Source organism: Trichoplax adhaerens, genomic scaffold (genome assembly GCF_000150275.1).
Source record: "Trichoplax adhaerens TRIADscaffold_4 genomic scaffold, whole genome shotgun sequence".
Taxonomy (NCBI): Eukaryota; Metazoa; Placozoa; class Uniplacotomia; order Trichoplacea; family Trichoplacidae; genus Trichoplax; species Trichoplax adhaerens.
Window position 1 is genome coordinate 1,594,590 of NW_002060946.1, and position 23,743 is coordinate 1,618,332.

Consider the following 23,743-nt stretch of genomic DNA (forward strand, 5'->3'; position numbering starts at 1 on the left):
TCATGTGAATCAATGCTATCGTTGATCCCTAATATCAAACGATGCTGAAAAGTGGACAATTTTGCCAAGGTAGATTGGCACACTAGGCATAAGACCTGATTTAGTACATGCTCAGAATCTGTATTGCAAAATTGTCGATTAACATAAAGGATCATATATTACATTATGACGCTTTATTCCACGATTTTTCCACCATTATTTGTACCAGACTATTTCTATTTTATGTCTTATTAGTCCTATTACTAATAGCAATCATAAGATAAAAGACTTTAAGTAGCAGGATATCACAATTACTGGTACAGTTTAACAATAAGTATGTAAATATATGTATCTAAGTAAAACTTTCTGCAGTTATGTAGGCAAATTCTTACCAAATGAAGGATCTGATTTGTTTGCCTATACTTGATGTAAGTACTTAGTTAGCTTAGCAATGCAATAATGAAATTAAGATTTTTTATTAATTCATCTTTGAAAGATAATTTAGTCACAACTAATTATGAATTAGGATAACGAAATACGGTACTAAAATCCGATTTAGTTTCATTCAGTATTTTTAATATTTAAGACAAGTAAAAACAAATTAGTACGCGTCTATCTTTTGATATTCTCTGAAAAGTTAGTTAATAGATTCAAAATGATCAAATTTCTTGTCACTAGTAGCTAAAGCTTATCCTTAAGATAGAGCTTTGATAGTGAGATAGTGTTTTTTCCGACTGATCTAAATCAACATTAGCAAGAAATATGATAACCGAATTCGGAATCTGGAAACTACTGTAGCAAAAATTGAAACTTTATTAATTCGTAGCATTATGTCTATTATTATTGTGTATTTAGAATTAAGCAAGTACGGTAAGTCAACGCTTCAATAGCTACGAGAAAACTAATATGCATAATTGGCTAAGTTATATTGAATATTTGTAAGATGTTTTGAAGATTCTCTTTAATTGTATAAAAGGATGGAATTCAATTCCTCGGGAACAGAAAAATCGATAACCTCGGCTATATGGAACTATGTTAGTCAGTACGACCTTATGAGCTTTTTTTGGCTGAGCTTCAGATATAGTTCAATATTTTAAGGCTGTCTTCGTCGCTAAAAAAAACGATAGGCATATAAGCTATGGCTTCATGAATTGAAGTAATCATGGCTAGGTTATTTCATTATATTTTTTATATTCATTATATACTCATTTATTTATTATATTTATTAACATTATATTATATATTTTGTTATACTTTATTTGTTTTCTCACTTCACAATAGCTTACAGCCTTACACGCTGCTCTACCGTAACTACGACATTGTACGCAATTATAGTCTTCAATAATAGTATCCTTTTCTACTAAAATCCTAGTGCATTTCTCTACATGGCAGTTAAATCTGCTGCCATTGACTTATCGAATCCTTTATCACACTTAAAATTGTAAAAGAATATGCCAGAGAATGCCGATGCATCACAATTATTTTCACGTACCATAACAGCTTAGGTTCAAGCTAGAAATTGGCTACATTTATCTTTGCTTGCGCCTGATTAGCTTCAATATCTACGCCTGCACTGCTGGGATATGTTGTAAACATACTCTTTAGTTGTAAAAACGGATGAAATTCGATTCCTCGGGTACAAAAAAATCGATAACCTCGACGATATCGAACGATATTATTCACTAGGATTTTATCAATCATTTCTTGCTTGATTTCAGCTATAGTTAAATATTTCCGGGCAATGGTCGTTGTCACATAGATAATGGGTGCATTAGCAACTGCAGAGCTGATTGAGAATACCGTTGGTGAATCTGAATCAACTACAACGGTTAATATAAATGTGATAAATAAACCAGTTGTGATAGTAATATTGAAAAATACTCGAGGTAAACTAAGAGATATTTCAGGTGCATAGTACCGCAGATAAGAGAACAATTTTGCCGGGATTCCGGTACAGACAAGATCATCAATATCATCCATTTGGTAATAAATTTTAGTTAAATTATTACGAAATTCTTGTTCAGTTAAACCTTTCAAGTGAATACCGACGTCTTGAGCCAGTTTTTGTAATTTGTTGCTCTTACGATGGCAAGAGAGATAATTATTATTGCACTGGGGCAAAGTTATCAGCATTGTCGTACTTGACGTTTTTTCGTACTGAAATATAACTTTAGATATTCCGTGTGCTAAGACGATTGTGCCATCTCTTATTAGTTCCTCTAACGTATCCTGAATTTTTTTCTGAATACAATCATCTTTCAACATTTCCGGCACATCAATAATGACATTATCAGTGATAGCATTATCATCCAATTTAAAATAGACTTCTAATTTGCCTTCGGTTTGTTCAAGTAGCTCGTCAATTTCTTTCTCAACTCTGTCATGTACTTGGATAATTCGTTGTGGTAGCATATGACCTTTGCTATCATACGCCTCCATAGCCTTAATAACGTAGTGAAAGTAAGGAACGACAATAACTGTTATTACGCTAAAGTAAATGGAATGGGCAATAACAAATTCTGCCACGGTAATAACAATGCGAATAATGAGTTGAGTTAATAACCACATTCCCAAAATTGTCAGTGACGAATACAGCAATGAAATAATGAAGAAAAAAGACGATAATAATCGATATCCGATTGTCTTTGAAGCAGTTGACAGAAAGCTACATCTTAAATGTAATGTTAACGTATCTGTAATAAATAATATAATGCGTATAATTTCGATTCTAGCCATAATAGCAAATGGCAATATTATTAGAAATGACAATATCGCCTGCATCATAGCGGTATAACGATGTAACTTTCGGTACCGTATTATATCTTTGATGCAATTTTTAAATTGAAAATGTAACTGGCGATGGCTGTTTTCAGTAAAGAACTTGAACGATAAAATTGTAACTTCATCCTGCTGCTGCGATAGATATGGATAATACTGGCCAAAAAATTGCTGGATGTGCGGGAAGAGAACAAAAAATGTACAAGTGGCATAAATACCAAGGGCGATGTAACTAGCCAAGGAAGCACGATCGGGTATCTTCCTATTGCGAATGCCAGGATAAATTAAAATAGAATGTGGATAAGCTTGTACTAGAATAGATAAAGTAGATCCACCGGATGCAATTGCTGATACAGCAATGAACTGACAGCAAAACCAAAGTTGTACCCAAAGACTATTTTTTACCAATTTCCGTAAATAAAAATACCCAATAGGATGAAATCTTAGTGATGTTAGGATACGAATTTTCTGACCGTCAACTTCAGTTGTTCTGCAGCAAAATAAAATGAAAAAGAGAGTCAATAAGAGCAACTGGAACTTTATTATAAAAATTTACAATTAGATTACTTTGCTGAACATTATCATGAGAGAACTTGCCGGATTATCAAACTGATTGACAAATACAGCAGTTTAAATTAATTAGTTACAGTTGTAAAAACCTTTCGATATTCGTATTATATCTTCAACAGTACTGAGCAAATATACTGTTAGAAGGTTGAAATGACATGGTCATCAATGGAGTAAGATACGAATAAATTAAAAAGTCAAAGTATACTCATGTATGAAAATGAAATTTACTATAGTTGTAATCTGTCAAGATAGTGACGATAGAGTAGACTAAGATTTAATTAATTTCGAAAGAGCGATTGAAACTATAGCTTGTATTATGAAATTAAATGATAATTTATTCACCTTCGTATTTACTGTAATTAAATCTTTTTTAATTTATATCCATTTATTTTATCTATCAGATTAGACTTACTTTCCTAAAGCGTTCATGACTCTATTGATAATCTTAACCAGTAATGCTCCGCTAATCGGAATACTGATGATAGCTGTAATTATATTCATAGCTTTGACATACGGTTTGACTGATCTAGGCTCTAAGCATTTCTTAGTATCTACTTCCAATTCTATAGTATCGTCATCACAACAGGAATAATAGGTAGAACTAGAGTTGTCATCGATTTCCGAATTAAAATCCCTCCTACACACAGTACCGCAATTTTTAGCAGTGCAATTGTGCATCGTTAGCAATCGAACAAACTTTGCTAAGGTAAAGAAAATAATGTGCCGTTTACATTCCAGAGATGATGCATCGTAGCAGCTTTGGTTAACTTCTTTGAGATAGATGGTTAAATTGGAGGTAAAAATTGACGTTAAACTCAAAGTGGTGCTCATGTAATCCGTAGGCAAGGCGAAAATTGCTTCGCCAACATCTTTTCTAATCCATGCATAGAAGATATTCTGTGCCGAATTATAAAGACTATTATTTCCTTTTTGCAGGTGGAAATAAACCACACGGATTGATGAAACTCTGACAATTCTACTAAAATTGAGGTAGGACTGTGCCTCGTTTTCAACTTGTAGCTGACATTCCTTCACACATTTCTTGGGGTCTTCGTCGATAGTGGAAACTTGATTAAAAGTTGAGATAATCCAAAATAGTGTTATCCAATAGAATCTAAAAAGAAAGTATGCCATCACTCTATCGGTTTAGACTTGATGCTATCTTTGTATACCTTGCACCTTCTAAAATTTACTTGTTAGTAAGGTTATATCTTGTAATTTACCGTTCGCTTCCTATTGCTATTTATCCTACTGATCACTAAATCAATAATTCCATTACATGAAGAAAATCACTTATTGTTAACTTCATTATTAGCATTAAATCTCGATCTCGACTGAATAATTTTCTATTGATTTAATAATATTGTACACAAATAATGGATGATTATTATGTCTATGTGATGTAATAGAAAATTTACCGCCGATATGAAAGTAAATAAGAACTCTTTTCAGTAATTTAACAATTAACTAAGATCGATCTATGACTTCTAATTTGCATAAAAGTTTTTCTGTTTTACACTATTGTGGTCAGATCCTGTTAGTACCAATCTTCCCTGATTTGTTATGAATAAATCACTACCGGCGGCAATTTTTAATAAAGGCTTTTCTCTCTTACTGGAAGTTTACTCCATCAGTTGATGACTAATTTGAACTCTAATCACATGGATTATGTGGGTGTTATTCTAAATTTATTTGAAATGGGCAGGAAGCGAAAGGCCTAGTCGGCTGAAGTTTCTTAGTGGCTTAGTCTATACAACAAATTTTTTACCATTACTTTTATGATAGACATCAATATATTAGTGTCATATACTGTAACAGACTGTATTCATTACAAACATTTTGGAGACTGGAAAAGATTTTATTTTACTCCTTGAACCTGTACTATTAGCCATGATAGCTTAGTTAGGAATCATTCACCTTAAAAGAGAATTAGATATTAAGATTACACACCTACGTTAGAATCTGTTCAATTTTCAAAGATCAATTAATCACCTGCTTTCTTTCGATCATCATAGATAGTTATTCAACTATAATTTGAACGGGGTAGATGCGAATATAGTGGCAGTTATAGTAAATTGGCAATATAATCTTTGTAAAAGTGGAGTTTTTAAAAGTTTACGTAAAAGCAAAAAGTACACCGAAACTGCGCTATTCAATTATGGGAAATACACCTTTTATTCTGAATCGTTCATTCTATATCTAATCTGCCTAGCTACAGCAAGGCTACAGTCTAATCTATCATTACAGATCATTAGACAAATTAGTTCTAGCCTTACAATCTATTCTAGGCAATTCTAATAACTTCCAAATTAAGAAGAATAATTATGGTAAGATACTAATGCTACAGTGCCACGTCAATACTATTACTGCCAAATTAAAATCAAAAATATTTTAAAATTAATGAAATCAAATAAGTCCATCATTACAATCTTGTTAAAGAGATCTAATACAGTAAGAAGTTTCCGATAATCCAAAAGAATTTGAAAACGATAGGGAATAAACCGAAGATGGCCTATGTCGATTTATGATGTTATTTCATGTCATAGAAAAAACAAGTATGAATCGTTATCCATATTTTATGTTCCACTAACAGCGATATTATCCTGTTTTTGCTATAAAGAAACACAATGTACTAATATAAAAATTCGCAAGGAAATCGTATAATAAATAAACTCTCTGCTATGGCACACCTTATTGGAGTTAGAGTTTTAACGCTATCCAAACAACGGATTATCCATATTAAAAGAAAGTACAGCAAGCGTTTATAGGTGGCTTATTACTTTATCTGAAACTCAATTAGATGTAAAAAAAGCTACTGGTACCGATAGATAATATTCCTTTCATTAACATCCCTAATTAGATTGTAAATAATAAGACTATCGGACAGAGTGCTTATGTTATCAATTTTAAACTAAATTACTATTAATTATCCAGGAAATAGACAATGTTTATTCAATAGGTGCCGTCGGTTATGTATATGCTAGATGACATTGACAGAAATGCTTAAATTCATATTCTATCTAATTTTAGATGCTTGTAACGTAGTGACTCAATACGGGAAATTGTTATTTTGTTTTTTCATCAGAGATCATGATTTAATGCACTGATAAATAACAAACCCATGCAGTTTATTTATTTACTACCTGTGTCTACTTAGACTGTTCATAGTCCTTGTCATTATATTATTTTACACTATCGCTATTAGTTTAGCTAACAAAACGAGGAATGGATCGTCATTATTCGAGTAGCAGCAAATAAAAATTCTGGATAATGGGTTTGGATAGTAATTTCGTTATTTTCAATTACAAAATGATGTTTATGGCCTAATCCTTTATCAAAGATTAAACTGTAGAGACTAGGTAAACTATAACCTTCTTTATGTCGTTAGAATCTTTTAAGACCAGCATCCACAATATTATATTAACCTTCCAACATTTGATTAATGGTAAAATGCCTTTTATTTTATTCTATCCAAGGTAATTCAACATACTGTGAAATTTAACTTTAACAGAATGATCGGATGATCTTATTATCTAGGGCTAAATTGTGAACAATAATCTAGATTGGATTGTGATTAATTACTAGATAGACTAATCAATAGGACAGGACCGTAATTATAAATAGCAATGCTAATTCAATGTATTAATCTACTGTTACAGAATAAGCTGTATTGCAGCTACCATGAAAAAGCATTACTTCGTCGATATAATTTCTTATTGTCTGAATTAAAGTGTAACTGACATATTTGTTGGATCGGAGCCTAGGCTTGACTGCTAAAATAAGAGCTAGTCAATATGACCCTGATCAATAGCCTTTAATTATTTTATTACCAATTGCAATGCTAATCCTATGTCGTTACAATAACTAGCATTAAATCTTGCAAACATGAATAATAACCTTAGTAAATGTATGCGCTTTTACGTCAGATATTCTTGCCGGTAAGTGCAATTTTCACTAGTTTAGACAAAGGTTTATATTCGAGACCTCTTGTACAGAATAACCTATAGCCTCTTCTATAGTGTATCAGATTAGCTAATAGTATTTCAGATGTTTCTTTCTCGGTTGCTAGAGGAATTTTGAAGTATCTTAGTGTTAGAGTAGTACCAATGAATAGGATAGGTGTGTTAGCAGCAGCAGTAGTCAATGATGTGAAAGACCAGGAATGAGAATGAAGCAATAGCGTTAAAAGAAATGTCAGAAATAATCCTGTAATAATCAGGAAGTTTACGACAACTGACCATAAGTTAAGGGACACTGTAGGAGCGTAATACCGTAAATAATGAAAAAGCTCTAACGGAATCCCAGAATAACGCGCACTATTGATCCTTGTAATGTCATAAAATGTTTTCACTAATCTTTCACGATGGGTGTCGATAGAGGTATTTTGTAAGTGTGCACTAATCTCTGTCAATAAATTATCTTTACCTTCACTATTAGCACACAGAATAGGATAGTTCTCATTTTCAGGTAGTGTTACCTCAATAATTGTATTGCCATCTCTTCTATAATTTAGGACCATCTGGGACATTCCAACATTGATTTCAAATCTATGGTCTTCAACAAGACGTCGTATATAGTTTTGAATTGTAATTTCGATTACAGTTCCTTTTAACATTTCCGGTACATCAACTTCTATAGCATTATTACTACCAACTAAGAAATCAATTATTAACTTTCCATTTTCTGCATTGAGTATCTTATCAACTTCCTGCTCCACGGCTGAGTCTAACTTCATAATAAGTAGTGGTAGTGAGTGTAATTTTTCTGTATAATCATCCAAGTAGGCAATTACGACATACAAATACGGAATAATCACAACAATAGCGACACTAAAGTAGACGGAATAAGTTATAATAAATGTTGTTACAGTAATGATAATACGAAAGAAGGCTTGAAAAATAATCCAAAATTGGAATACTGTTATAACAGAATAGCAGAAAGCTATCAAAAATAAAACTGGTGCCAGAATGCAATTCAGTACTTTCAATTTGGAGTTGATAGGGAGAAGATGATATTTTAAGCGCAATGTCAATACCTCCGTTAAAAATATCACAATGGGGATGACAGTGCTTGATTTAGTTAAAAAAAATGGTAGATAGACCAAAACTTGTATTAAATTATTGAAGAATACCACTATCTTCAATGATAATAAATTTTTCGTCAAATCCGTTATCATATTCTTAAATTGTAAATTTGTTCGCCCAGCGCTCATTGGCGCTAAATATCTATCTTGAGGTAAAAGTCTGCTTCTATCTTGCCTTTCAGGTTGATGAAGGCAAATTAATTGCTTTAGGTGTGTTATTATAATGATTATGGTAGCAAATAAATGTAATATACCAGCAGGCACGGTAGCAGCTGTTATAGAAGGCGGTATAGCAACACCGTAAATTTCTGGAACAATCATAAACGCTGATGGATAGATTTGCATCACCAAGGCTGCATAACCGAATGCAGTTAGCGCGAGCCATAAGATTAAATAGAAGAAGCAGTAATAGGCATGTTTCCAACATGCTCTAGTTGAGCTACCTTGAACGTAGAAGTATTCGATAGTCTCTAGCCGTAAAGTGTTCAAAATATGGATATGAACAGAATCCATTTTAAAATTTCTAGGAAGGAATAGATCCAACCGAACATAAAATAGGAGATAAAAAGCGAATTAGCTGTTATGGTATGCGCCAAAAATACTCTAGAACATGATTGTGAAATAACTACAGCACATATCGAAAATTATTCATTCCTACTTTTGCACTTAAATATAAAGATATGGCAGAATCAACAATTCTATATGATACTTGCTTAATTTGAGATGTTGTCATGATTTTAAATTCAAAACATTCAAATCTTTCCGTTGCTAAGTTAATATTTAATAGCTGTGCAGTAAAGTGAAAAAGACAGTACGGCTCTATCCTGTCGCCTCAATATTAACAGAAAGTAATACTGGACTAGCTCAATTTCGCTCCTTTCTATATTGCTTGCTTAATCTATAACGACTACGTCATCATTTAATGATAAAAAAATAAATTTGAAATCGCTACTATTAAGAATTTTTATTCATTCCAATTAAAAGTATTTCTATTGGTAATTAAAATAGTGTCGATAAGGTAATAAGACAGACTTTAATATTTATTAGAGCTGAGGCTATTAATTATCACGTTACTGTTAGAATCATTTTCCTTTCGTTTACCTCTCCAATGTACCCATGTACATATTGAAAATTTTAACTAACAGAGCGGCACCCATTGGGATGGTAAGAAAAATAATGAGGAATTTCAGGAATGGCGCATACCATTTCACTTCTTCAAGAAGTAGACATCGTTGAACATCTACAGGTAATCCTGGAAAATCTAAATCACAACATGAATATCGAACTTCTTCATGAGCAGTTCTTTCGGTAGCCATGAAACTTCTTCTGCATATATTACCGCAATACCTTCCGGTACAGTTGTTGGTTAATCGAGTAAAATTAATTAATGTTTTGAATAAAATAATCGGTTTACTCGGTAGGACCGTCGCGTTTTTAAAGCATCCCTTAGTTGATTCTACCAGTTTAATTTTCATACTTGATGTAAAAACTGTGTAAATACTAAGGCCAGTGGTTATATAATAAGATGGCAAAGTAAAAATGGCCTCACCCTGATCTTGTTTTACCCACGCATAGAAAACTCCATGCTCTATGAATTGAAGGTGTTGATCCCCAATGTAAATCTTGAAAAATAGGACCTGATTCCACGATAACCTCGTTGCTTTAACAAAGTTCGCATAGGCTATGGTCTCGTTAACAACGGTAAGTTGGCAACGAGACTCAGATCTTGCAGCAATGGGCTGCAAAAATAGTGCAAAGCAGATGAGAATAAGCATCTGCCTTACGGCTATCCATTGGATAGGCGATCGGTGATTGCTAGAGCACTCAAATACCATAGCTGATAGCAAAGATAACGAAAACGATTTAGGCAAATAATATAATCAAGAAATTACACCAGCTTAAATACTTCCCATTAAAAAGCTTGAATACTATTTGTGCTGCCATTCATTCGTACAATCATATTTTCTATCGACTCTGAACTTATCATTGATGCCTGAATGTGATTTGTTTGACATCCATCAGTACCATCGGTTTCTATTGAATCGTTATTTTGAATTCAAACATAGTATAACAAAGCTGAAATATAATATGATAGAATTATTCCTCATGAACTTATAAAGAATTTAATACAGTGATTTAAATTTAGAGATTAGAATGGGTGACATTAGGGAGCCAATCTTAAATTCAATATGCAGACAATTATGGTACATTGAATACGAATAAGCATTTGTTTAGTCTTGATTCCCTTTCCGTGCTATTCATCTCCCATTGCTATCAGTAAAGCAACTAATCAATCTATTACTCAATTGATAATATCTTGAATATTAAGTGTCGTACGGTAAATAAAATGAATGTTGTCAGATTGATAGTTATAGTCTATCAAAAGATATTATGCGAGTATTATTTAAGTTAAGAGTCCTATTTTTTTATGTTCAACGAGAATTTGATTCATAAATTGTTTCCAACAGATTGTAAAACTTTTGTTTAATAATTCTATGGTACGGCTTTGGCCATAATAGTATAAGTTCGTATGAAACAAATGCTGTAATAGATGACTGCTGTTTTTTTGCCTTAAACTATCAAACACTTGCTTACCTGAAATCTGAACTAATCTCTAGTTTAACCACTTCAATGAGTCCGTTAATTGCCCGAACTAATACATAAACATAAATTGACATTGTTTCAATCTTTCCTGAAATCATAATAGATAAAGTGGATATCCATAAATTTTAAAGTACCTTGTGAAACCATGTTACAGTTAATAAAGAAAAGTCATTTCTGAATATTATCACTACGTGGTATACTAATCGACCGCTAGGCATATCTTAGGTTAAATTATAAATTATCCAATGAATTACAAGCACGTTATGAATTAAAGAAAATTCTTAACTAATAAGCACTAGAATACAACTCGATTACTTAACGGAAACAAATAAAGAGATTTTGAATACAAATATATGAAATTATGATTGCAAATACGACAATTACATTTCTATCTTTCTTAAAACTCAAAGATTGTGCTTCAGTGGTTGGTAGATTGTTATTATCATTAATGATAACGACAAGACATCGATTGATTATTCATTAGGTTGTTCAGAATTTGCTCGCTGAGCCTTTCATTGTCTATAAACCTGTATAAGTTATATACTGTCTGGGTTTGGGGTAAAATTTAAGCGGTTAAAATAAGCTGCTTGTGTCATTTGAGATACAGGTTTGAAGTTAATTCCGACTGTACAAAATAACCGATATCCTTGTGCTTATCGAATCAAGCTATTTAATATCACTTTCTTGGTAGTCTTATCGTCCACTTAGGTTATTTTTAAATATTTTAACGATAGCGAAGTGACAACGTAAAAGATCGGTGATAGCCGATAGTAGCGCTTAAAGATTCGATTTTCCAAGAATTAGAATGGAGTGCGATGGTAAGAACCACAATGATAAATAATTCGTTCGCAATAATAAGGTTAAACTTTATTTCCCAAAGATTGAGAAAAACCATGGAGCATAATATCTTACGTAAGAATATAACTCATTCCTTTGTCGAAAGTTAGATCATGAGCTTATTCGATAATAATTCATTTTATCGATACTCAGCTATCGTAGGAGTATAATTTTCATCTTTGACGATAGTATTGTATGTGTATTGCAGCGAAATAACGAATTTCAAACATAATGTCTCTTCGTCGTCAAAAAATTTTTCTCGATGTATTTCTTCTGCCTATGAACAAGACAGCTATTGCTCTTGATTTATTCTAGCTGCTCTGCTAATGTCAAGAGACTAAACATGCATATTTTACTCAAATTTATAAACATCGCGGTAAATTCACGTTTGCCTTACGCCTAATGGCTTTATTTATATAACATATTATCCTTATAAGAATTTCTTTCACGACAAGAAAATTCTTACAAGCATGAAAAGAATTATTATCCATAAGTACACAACCGGACAATTGGATCGCATTTTCAACAAATATATATATAAAATGTAGCTCTTACCAACGTTTTACAGCTTGTTTGATAATTTAAAAGTATTTGATCTGTAAAAATGTAGTAACCATTTTCATATCTTTGTCATATGAATTTGTCACAACGAGATGTGTAGAACCGAAGTGATTTGTAAAGATTATACTTTATAATAATAATAGCTTGCGTTTCTAAGTATAATACCTAATGCTGTTAAACATCACAAGATTATGCTTATTCGACAGAAAGTGCCTCTTAAAGCCATACATGCACGTAATGTATTTCGGTATTACATATAATGGTCACAACTGATGGTTTCTAGGACGGTGTTTTTGTTAAAATATTATCATTACATTGCATTAATCTCTTAAGTAGAGAGCTCTCATACACAAGTGTACTTAATTCAAAGCAAAAGAGTTCTTGTGATAACAACAGAAGCGAAAATCTTGATATCACTTAAATATTGCAAAATAAGGTAGTCGATTTTTGTAGAATGCAATAAGCCGTATAAGTTTTCTTCATTTCTCGGACTATTAACAAAAGCTAATTGTTACCGTCTGAGGAATACGAGCTCTGTAAGATCTCTTCTGTAACATCCTTATTGCCTTGTTTTGGATCCGTAATTCTTATAATCTTCTTTTTACGTACTGGAGGATTTTTTTCCTTTACAATGTTGTTCATGATAGGGGCTGATTGTAAGCGCTGCTGTTGTTGTTGCTGTTGTGGTTGTGAGACCATGTTGGAAGGATTGATAGGATTGGAATTAGCTGCATAAGAAGGCCCAAGCCCATTCCTGATTGCTTCGGTGTACTGACCATTAACCGGCATCATAGCAATGCGAGTGTTAGCGTTTATAACTGGTCGGTAGATCTGTGGTCTTGGAACCGTTGTCAAATAACCATAAGCTGAAGGAGAAGTTGCACCAGTTGCATGGTGCATTGGCCGATGAGCAACAGGAGTAGCTACTACTGGTGCACTACCGATAGTAGCTGGCATATAACGCGGGCGTATCATCACACTAGTCGGAGGAAGAAGGCGATGAGCTTGTGATTTAGCATATACATTATTTCCGCTAGGGTTAGCATATGCTAAGAATCGATCTCCTTCGTTAACACGCAAGCCATGTTCACGTCGTTGTAGCACTGGAAGGATAACGGCATTATTCATTGGTGGAGGTAATGGTGGCGGCGGTGGACGTGGTTGTGGCCTCATGATCGGCTGCCCAACAATTTGTACCGATTCTTGAGGTAGAGGCGACAACGCGTAACTATATGCGTAATGCGGCTTGCTAGTAGCCATACTTGCTACCTAATGTCTTCATATGCTATAGAAAGTTAAACTTGATTGTCATAAAGTATTAAAGCGCTTCCGCTTCCAACTTTTACAGCAACTCCAGTAGCGGACTAACGCCAGCACTATCTGAGATAGCTGCCTGCTAAGAAATTACATCAGGAAAACGGTAATGAATATAAAATTTCGAACTTTAATTAAAAGCCGTACATCATATAAGTATTATTGGATATACCAATATATGCATAAAATTTGTTTTACGCGACATCATACGGTATAGTTATCCTATTGCATTATTTACCAACTAAAACAGAGGTTTACTGCAAGTCGTTCTATTTAATCATCGACACTTGAAGATTCATTTAGGATGTCAAAAAGAATTGTTGCAAGTTTTCCTATTATGGAAGGGTAATTTGCAATGTAAGATTTGCTATGAGTTTATCCTTCATAGACATTGAAGGGTAATTTACAATGGCAGAAAGATTTGCTACTAATCCTTTAACTATCGTCATTAAAAGGGGTAACTTACATTCTAATAGAACGTAAGAATGGCTTTGATGGTCTTTTCTATTATGGACATTGAAGGGAAGTTAGCATAGAAAAAGATTTGCTACTAGTCCTTCTATTATCGATATTAAAGGGTGTTTTAGAATGGTTAAAGGATTTGCTACTAGTCCTTTCATTATTGATATTGAAGAGTAATTTATAATGGAATGTAAGAAAGACTGTGAAGATCTTTCTATTACCGACATTGGAAGGTAATTTAAATGTAATCTAAGAAAGATTTTGATGGTCTTTCCATTATCGACATTGAAGAATAATACAATTAGAATGTAATAGTATTCTGGTATAGCATTATTCCGTTCCCAAATCCTCATTTAAAGATGAGCTTTATATTACATCGGTGTGGATAAGAAATTATAGTATGAACAACAATGACCAGGATAAACTAATTATTTCAAGCAGGAAATATGACGAGATACTTAAACTACAATAGCGATTCGATAAAGTGTAATGCATCAAATGCGGCAATTAGCGACAACATGAAAAGATTTTGTATGTCAGCATACGTTGAATAACTACAAACTACTGTACTACATTTCAATATTGTAAACTATTTGATGGTCAAATAAACTGTCTAGAAAATTTGATCCATAATATTGATCAGACTATTCCTTAATCAAGACTATCAAACTGCTTCTTTCCTTATATATATATATGTGCTATTTAAATAAGCTACAGCAAATTAGAGCGTGAATGATTCCCTATATAATAGTCGTTACTGCAATCTGAACAATCTTCGATAGAAATTGGAAACGATACTCAGAAAATCAATCTCTACCAGTTAAAGGTAAGTTGTAGTCATCATAGTTTTTTACCTTAAGGTTGGACTTTACACTGCTGTACAAGTACTCCCTACACTGTTAGATTGCACTATAAACTACCAGAAACTAATTATAGTGTAGAAACCAAGAAACTTATACTGACAGCTAAAAAGTGGTATACAGAGAAGTGAGACGTACAGACTAAAAGTTAAATTAATGTCATAGTACTTGTTAGTCATTCCTACTGTGCTCTTTCTTGACTACAATCAGGGACTACTCGAAAGAAGAGAAAGGGAGACAGGACACGATCGTTGACGATATGGAGGCCGATTTTTTTGCTAGTTATTTCAACTATACTGACCATCGGTAATTATGGGCTATACTGTACACGACAGGCTGTAAATTAGCTGCCAAGTTGGTTTAAATGACAGCAAGCCGTTCCTGTTATAATGTGTGGAGACTATGACGATTAGTAACATACAATAATTAGCCACAGACGGCAATTATTTATTTTTACCGCAAAACCATGGTGTAGTTTGTCAAGGATAAAGAATAAGAATATACTCGTATACTCCTAGCTTTAGCCGTGGACCAGTGCCGGTAGTTGAGCACAAGTCTTGCAATAGTACGGTATCCCACTAGCTTGTCATTTAGTTAGGCAGAAGGGTGATTAAATAAAACTTGAGTAGTGAAATAAAATAATAAGAATATACTCGTATACTCCTAGCTTTAGCCGTGGACCAGTGCCGGTAGTTGAGCACAAGTCTTGCAATAGTACGGTATCCCACTAGCTTGTCATTTAGTTAGGCAGAAGGGTGATTAAATAAAACTTGAGTAGTGAAATAAAATAATAAGAATATACTCGTATACTCCTAGCCTTTGCCGTGGACCAGTGCCGGTAGTTGAGCACAAGTCTTGCAATAGTACGGCATCCACTACTAGCTTGTAATTTAATTAGAAATGCTAATGGTACAGTCCTATACTGCAAGTAATTTAGGCTAGGCAGGAGAGTGATTCAATTCGTAAAACTTTGAGTAGTGTCACATGGTACGAGCTAGCTAATTTCAATATTGAATGATTTGAATCTAAAGTACGGAGAATAGGCGTGAAATCATTGGAAAAATCAATGATAAATTTCCAATCTTTGCAAATGATCGCGATACGTTATCGTATCGATTTTTACTATAGATCGCTTCAGAACTTGCCAATTTTCGATCCTACTATCAGTTCAATTCAATCATTTTGTCTATAAGATATTATCTAACGTAGTAAAATACTACAGCTGAGTCGGCAATCGCTAATCATATATCCAAGTCATTGTAAAAGTTGCATAAATCGGCAAGATATCGACGATTTTAAAACGAAAAACGACCGAACGTATGAAAATGGATTATCGATCATGCCTAATAATACTGGTATACTGTAGAAGCTTCAGAAAAAAAAAGCAGCAGCTTGCCTACTACAGTAGCATAGTAAGTTGTAGAGAACCGTAGTATCATCGGCCACAGATGGAGAAAAGATCCAATGTAGTTGAACGTTTTATATCCTATCTCGTAGTGCGCGTATTGATATCGAAATGGTCAATTCTACTTTCAAACTCTCCTTCTAAAATGACATGAACTCACGACACTATTCTATGGATGAGAAAGGAAGCGAGAATGAACCAATCCAAGTAATAGGACAATTTCATTAGCATACGTATTTTAAAAATTAAAAAGAGATGTATAGTATTCACCTCCAAGACACGCTATCAAATTAAACCTGGAGCTATTTGAAAAGCCTAAAAGTTAACGATGTTTTGGACAATGTTCGAAAAGTAAACTTTCGCGACGACAATTGAAATAATAATACGTAAGATCATCAACGTATTGTAAACTAATCATAATGCGGGTGTTAAAGGAAATAGTAGCATGGAAGAAAGAGAGGCTTTGATGTCTTTTGTAACTCTTTGGCTTTGAATAATCTGCTCTAATTTGGACACAATGCAAAACGTAATCGTTAATTAGCCGTTTGCTTAATATATTAACCAAAAACAATGGCTAAAAAGCATCATTCCTGCGTGATTTAGAAAAGTGAAAAAAGCAAACAAACGCAATAGGTACTGATACTTTCGCTCAACTATTCAAATAGTGTAAGCACCCAATATTAGCTATTTCAATGATGTACTGCAGTAGGAGAAAAGTCTATTCATTTTATTTAAGAAGGATTATTCATCACTCATACAGTCTTTCATAACCTACAAACTACAGTATGTCTTCGTCTTATCCCAGCATTTAATAAACATAGAAGACCACTATAATTTTTCATGTATTTACGTTATGATCAAGCACTCCTTCACTTGATGTGTTCGCTGCATGGATGACATTATTACTATTAACTTGCAAAGCATTATTTTAACGTTTATCCCTAGTCAAGTGCATTGCTGTGAAAAACTTTTACTGAGACATTATTTCAACACGTGTACATTATCATAAATTAACGTAACAGAGATGTATTTACGTACTATAGGAGTATCGATCATCAGCGATTTCTCGATGAAAATCAATTTTATAAAAAATGAGAAAAAGAAGGAACGGAAACGAACTTACAGTACTGTACAAACAATGTAGAAGCTGATAGTTTTTGACTGTATTATAAAATTGAATTTTTATCGAAAAATTCCTGATATTAACGTGATTTTAATACTATATTAATAAGAAAAAAGAGAAGCAAGACAACGTAGTGAGTGTTAAGCAGCTTCTCAAGTCATGCTGGAATTTCTTATCGGTATAAACTTGGATAGTGTGCTAGCTGATCATAAGCGCACATCGTCATCAACTAGCTAATACTGGAAAATGATTGTCAAAGTGATTCCGATATGATAACATGACAAGGCCAGAACATGATTCAAGGTGTAATAAAATACTTCTTGATGCATATCACAAACATACGACAAGAGATGAAAGAAATTGATATGTGTGCATTTTATCCTTTGCTATTTTTTTTACAGTCGAGTTATTCTATCTTTGTCAACTATAAGTGAAGAGAAAACTGTTACAGCATTGATCCTTGCTGTTTCATTTCTTACATTGCAAATGCATAGTTGTGCGGATGAAAGTTTCAATGGATTGGATTTTAATTTCAAACGTTGTAACAACGAGCAGTAAGTGGATTAGCTGTTCATAAATGTATACAGTAACGAGTTGTTAGTAAGCTAGAAGCATGACATTGTAATTTTTGTGTATGCTATCCTTGTGCGTACAAGATTTCTCTACTCTGGACGACTAACTTGAATAAAATATCACCGTTCGAATTCAAATACTAGTTAAAGCATGGCATTGAAGTGATACAGCGAATTGCTTACTATTATTGTTGGTCACGGCAATTTAATCGGTAGTACACGAGTGTCGCCATCCTCCTTTTACAAGGTACATAAACAAGCTCCGGTGTCGTCATGTTGATGTGATGTATTTGGTTGCCCAAAAATAATATCGAACTATTGCATTCTCTCGACACCAGATTGGATTTCTATTCATTCTGCTCTAGCGTAGACAAGATTAATTAAGCAACAATGGCTGTAAGCCATACGTATCACTCTTACTCTTGTAGACATGGCATTCAAGTAGTTTGTCGATGACCGATCAAGAAAGTCAAAGCATGCTTTTAGCCAAATCATACGATACACCAGGGCAAAAGGAATATATGCAGAAAATAAACTAATACTACACGCATCAATAGACACAAATGAATCCAATAAGAAATAAAATTAATGTGTTGCTAACTATTTCAAGATTGTCTTGTCTAGCACTGGCAGCAATGATTGTGGTTCAAAACGCCATGGTTTTTTCTACCTTGATCTTCTTGGTACTTTTAGTGATCTCCATTTACAAAGACTAAGTAAAGTTCAATTGATAGTTTACACTCCAATTTCCATTAGTTTTCCATTTTGATCACATTGTAGGCATACCGAAGCTAAAATCGATTAACTACTGTAGACATGGTGATCGTACCGCTACCAAGGTAAATATTAGTAGCAATGAGTTCTAGTGAATTAGTCAATGTTTGAGGAATTTCTCAACATGATCCATGGTTTTGATCGTTGTAATAGAAATATTGACATTTCTGTAAGAACGATAGCGATCAAAACCGTTGACAATACAGCAAATTTTTTCAACATCGTATCGGCACTTGTTAGTCCCTATCGCTCTCTTCAAACGATGGTCTAGCTAGGCCGTAGATAACAGTTAGAGTAGATTAATTTTAATTCAAATTGATTGTACCCATCTCTCCGTTTGCTTTCAAGGTTTCGATCCTATTGCCAGTAGCCCTGATTTAGCAGACAACATGATATACCAGTATTGTAAAGTAGAAGGCAGGCATTATTACTGAAGAAGAAGTCAATTTAATCGATACTAGATTTAGGCGTATTCACTAAGATCGCTAGTCAAGATTGAACGGTTAGATAAAGGTTTCGCGTATCTCTATTTGGTCTAGCTAGGCTGTAGATAACAGTTAGTAGATTAATTTAATTCAAATTGATTGTACCCATCTCTCCATTTGCTTTCAAAGTTTCCATCCAATTGCCAGTGCCCCTGATTTAGCAAACAACATGATATACCAGTATTATAAAGTAGAAGGCAGGCATTATTACTGAAGAAGAAGTCAATCTGATCGATACTAGATTTAGGCGTATCCACTACGATTGCTAGTCAAGATTGAACGGTTAGATGAAGGTCTCGCGTATCTCTATTTAGGCTGGAAGATGGCCTAGCAGTTGTCCATTTTGTTCACATGGCGAGTATACTTTACCCTAGTACTATTCGATAGACAGCTCGATTGTGTAAAGCTACAAAGGCAAGCAGGAGTAGAAATGGGTCAAGACGATCAATCTCCAACCTAATACGGCTGGTCCACAGATCATAGTTGGATTCATTTAAAATCCAATTGAGTTGATGCTCATCTCTGTTTGCTTAAGCCTTAAGTTTTCACTAGTTTTTTTCCAGTTGGTTCATCTTGTAAGCACATGCTGTCCCATTCAATTGTAGGATAGCATAAAGTAGAAAGGCAGACATTAGTAGCAATGAGTGATAGCAAAATAGTCAATACGTGTACGTCAATAGTGTCTGCATAGACGATACTCCTTTAAATGGGTAAAATGTTCAATTACAAACGTAGAAAATAGTCCAAGAATTATCGCTTTAATAGCCCCTCCATTAATGTAGAAGATTGGTAGCATCGACTTGACTATTCGATAGCATGGAATACTAAAAAAGAAGGATGATTTGCTAGTTTGGATTTAAACTATGTATGGATTATTGCAGTCTATCAGGGGATGAAGGTGCAATATGGACCAAAGTAAACGATACTCTTTCTCAGACAGTAAAATGCATGTATTACCTCGATTTTCAGCTACAACCAAGATACAGGCATGGATACCTTGACAGTTGAACAAGAACTACCAATCTACAAGTAGAAAGAAGCGTTGGGTGCTTGAATGATGAAGAAGTTGGAAAATACCAGCATAAGATTAACAGCCTGGAATCCACTGCAAGCGCTGCCTAATGTCGCCTCATTCAGCCTTTCCCCTCTATGGTAAAGAGCGATTGCACCCTGGTGTATTAACTGATAGTCAAGTCTAAGTACTACCACCCAGACGACAGTACTAGCGTAGGCTAATCGCGATATACAAAGTACAATATAGCAACGTATGTCCACATTGGACACTATACAGCAATGGACTTCCTTCGCTGGCATGCTCGCTTTCAATGAATATTGGCTTTCTGATCGTAGGGTTGCGTCGATTACCTTTCTTCTTTTCCATAGGATTAGTAGAGCATAGGATAATGAATTTGTAGCTTGCAAATCATGCTATACAGTAGTATAGAGAAGAGCCTCGATAGTTAGACTGGCTTATTATTTTCGCCCTTGGAGTTTTGCTAGTTGCAATCCTTACTGGTGCTACCATCGATCAACTTTAGCGTATTTTTGAAGATAGTGTTGAAGATCGTTTACAAGTAAAGCAACGTACTTCAACTGAAATTTCTGATCGTCTACTAGCGAGTGATGCTGCTAGGGTAGGCTACACTGATTCCTCTTCTTTGGACGGCAACATCCACGTCGATCTATGCAAAGGTGGACGTCGATTTATCGCATTGGAAGATCGTCAGCTTGGATGTTTTAAAAGTAGCAGCATTGGTGCTAAAAACTGAAATTTAGAGTAGCCACCAACTAGTGATTCAACTGTACTTTAGATAGCGATCGATATCGAATCCATATCGATGCTTGTAGATCACATTGGAAGATCGTTTGCTTGGATGTACTAAGTGTAGCAGCATTGGTGCTAAAAGCTGAAATTTTACAGCAGCCACCGACTAAGTGATTCAACCGCACTTTAGATAGCGATCGATATCTATACTTGTAGATCGCATTGGAAGATCGTTTGCTTGGATGTACTAATTGAAGCAGCATCGGTGCTAAAAGCTGAAATTTCACAGCAGCGAACTAGTGATTTAATTGTACTTTAGATATCGATTGATATCTAATCCATATCGATACTGGTAGATCGTATTGGAAGATCGTTTGCTTGGATGCACTAAGTCAAGCAACATTGGTGCTAAAAGCTGAAATTTCACAGTAGCTAACTAGTGATTTAACTGTACTTTAGATACCGATCGATATCGAATCCATATCTATACTTGTAGATCGCATTGGAAGATCGTTTGCTTGGATGTACTAAGTCAAGCAACATTGGTACTAAAAACTGAAATTTTAGAGCAGCCACCGACTAGTGATTCAACTGCACTTTAGATAGCGATCGATATCGAATCCATATCTATAATTGTAGATCGCATTGGAAGATCGTTTGATAGTACAGTAGATACAATTATATTTAATGCAATTCGCGTATATAATCAATCGTTACAATTGAAGCATTCACAATTACGTGTATTGCTGCTGGAAGTGAAATTTCAGACTTTACACCGGCTAGGTAGGGATTTAGCTGGTGTAGGCTGTAGGATAAACGTATCCTGTACTTTGGATAGTAACATCAACATCCATGGCCTTGCTGTATGTACCGTACTTTGATTTTGAATCTAGGATTAAAATAGCGACAGAACAACGATGCATCGAATGATAAGTCGAAGTTATCGAAAATGGCCTCTGAAAGAAATCGGAAATCGTATGAAAGATTATGAACGACAGATGGAATGGCAAGTACAGGCCAACCAATATTACATCATTCGTTTAGATGGTCATGCTTTTACTAAATATTGCCAAGGCTTAACTAAACCGTTTGATCATCGCATCTATCTGGCGTTGTTGCATACAGCTGCCGACCTCCTAAACAAATTTGGCTCGAGATCGGCATTCTGCTTCAGGTATCTCACTCTGTATTATAGCAAAGCTTCCATCTGCAGTTTGCACTCTATTTTGTAATGAATAGCAATTACCTAGCAGAAAAAGCAAGGAGTAGATATCAAACGCACATTGTGTACTGCCTTGCATAACTAATCCAGATGCACTATCTGTCTTTGATTACATACAAGGCTAGCCTTACATAAGTTGAATTAATAAACGATGATGTCACTCATCATAATCATCAAACTACCGTACCATTAACTCGATAGCTTGAACAAATAGTAGTAAAATAACAACAACTTAGACTTACCTATGTACTAGAACAACAGATGCAATTATTATCCAACACCTACAAATATCATCCACAATGAACAGTTTAAATTGATGACAAATGACTAGCATCGAAATTGTCGACTAGTTGACAGCTTTGCTTATGCTCTTTAAATCTAAAATATGAATGAATACCACTGTAATTTTTATTTTCATTTTCTATAGTGATGAAATTTCCTTGGTGTTTGCACCGACTGAACCATCCCAACGCTCCGATAGAGAAGGAGGCGAAGAAGGAATTATACACTATCAAGGTCGTACGATGAAATTGTGCTCTTTAACTGCTGGTATGGCCTCTTCCCGTTTTAACTATTATATGAATATGCAGCAATTCAATGACACGATGGGTGCCCTGACATTAGCTAGGATTCAAAGTCACCCAGCAATCTTTGATTCGCGCCTGTTTTGCTTACCAAATGCTGATGAAGTTGTCAAAAACATTTATTGGAGAGCTCATGATTGCTTAAGAAATTCTAAAATCTGTTAGTCTATAAATATATTAATCATATGAATATATTCTTGTTAGTCTATTGAATTATTAAATTATTAGTCGGCTACAATTAGATCAGCAGAATTGATATTCGGTATATATGTATACGAGTACATAATCTTTATTAATAAGAAAAACGACATTTGTAGCTTCGGTAGAAATGTGCTATGGGTAACTTAAATTTGATTATTAATCAAAACTAATAGTTTAATTATTGAATATTTTTAAGCATTTGCTCAACATCATGTATCAAGACAGTCATTACACCGTGTCAAAGCATCTGAGGCTATTAAATTAGTCAAAGACAAGAAAGGCATCAACTACTCGCTTGATACTCCGGATTGGTTTCGGTATGGCACTTTAATCAAGAAAATTTTGGTTGATCATGAAGGTATAAACGGAAAAACTGGAGAACCTGTCAAAGTAAAACGCTCGAGAATAGCATACGGTAGCATTAACTTTACGTCAAATCTCGCTAGTAATATAGAAGAGATATTACTAGCTAAGCATGCACCTACCGAGACCAAATTACAATTGCTAAAGCCGACATTAAGTCCGTGATACTACAGAATATATTGATTAAATAATTGTTGCACC

At 34.2% G+C, this 23,743-nt stretch overlaps 4 protein-coding genes across 4 annotated transcripts; 1 reads left to right on the plus strand and 3 right to left on the minus strand.

Annotated features, from left to right (window-relative positions):
* Positions 1–1,491: 1,491 nt before the first annotated feature.
* TRIADDRAFT_55305 (uncharacterized protein) lies at positions 1,492–4,461 on the minus strand (the record flags this gene model as incomplete). The annotated part of the gene is made up of 2 exons (XM_002111819.1): positions 1,492–3,247; positions 3,740–4,461. The coding sequence occupies 2 exons, from the start codon at positions 4,459–4,461 to the stop codon at positions 1,492–1,494; spliced, it is 2,478 nt and encodes an 825-aa protein (XP_002111855.1).
* Positions 4,462–7,249: 2,788 nt separating this feature from the next.
* TRIADDRAFT_55306 (uncharacterized protein) lies at positions 7,250–9,726 on the minus strand (the record flags this gene model as incomplete). Its single annotated transcript, XM_002111820.1, has 2 exons — positions 7,250–8,933; positions 9,512–9,726. The coding sequence occupies 2 exons, from the start codon at positions 9,724–9,726 to the stop codon at positions 7,250–7,252; spliced, it is 1,899 nt and encodes a 632-aa protein (XP_002111856.1).
* Positions 9,727–9,955: 229 nt separating this feature from the next.
* Positions 9,956–13,672, minus strand: TRIADDRAFT_55307 (uncharacterized protein; the record flags this gene model as incomplete). The annotated part of the gene is made up of 3 exons (XM_002111821.1): positions 9,956–10,070; positions 11,006–11,102; positions 12,928–13,672. The coding sequence occupies 3 exons, from the start codon at positions 13,670–13,672 to the stop codon at positions 9,956–9,958; spliced, it is 957 nt and encodes a 318-aa protein (XP_002111857.1).
* Positions 13,673–22,089: 8,417 nt separating this feature from the next.
* On the plus strand, positions 22,090–23,707 carry TRIADDRAFT_55308 (uncharacterized protein; the record flags this gene model as incomplete). The annotated part of the gene is made up of 3 exons (XM_002111336.1): positions 22,090–22,346; positions 22,822–23,138; positions 23,376–23,707. The coding sequence occupies 3 exons, from the start codon at positions 22,090–22,092 to the stop codon at positions 23,705–23,707; spliced, it is 906 nt and encodes a 301-aa protein (XP_002111372.1).
* Between the last annotated feature and the right edge of the window lie 36 nt (positions 23,708–23,743).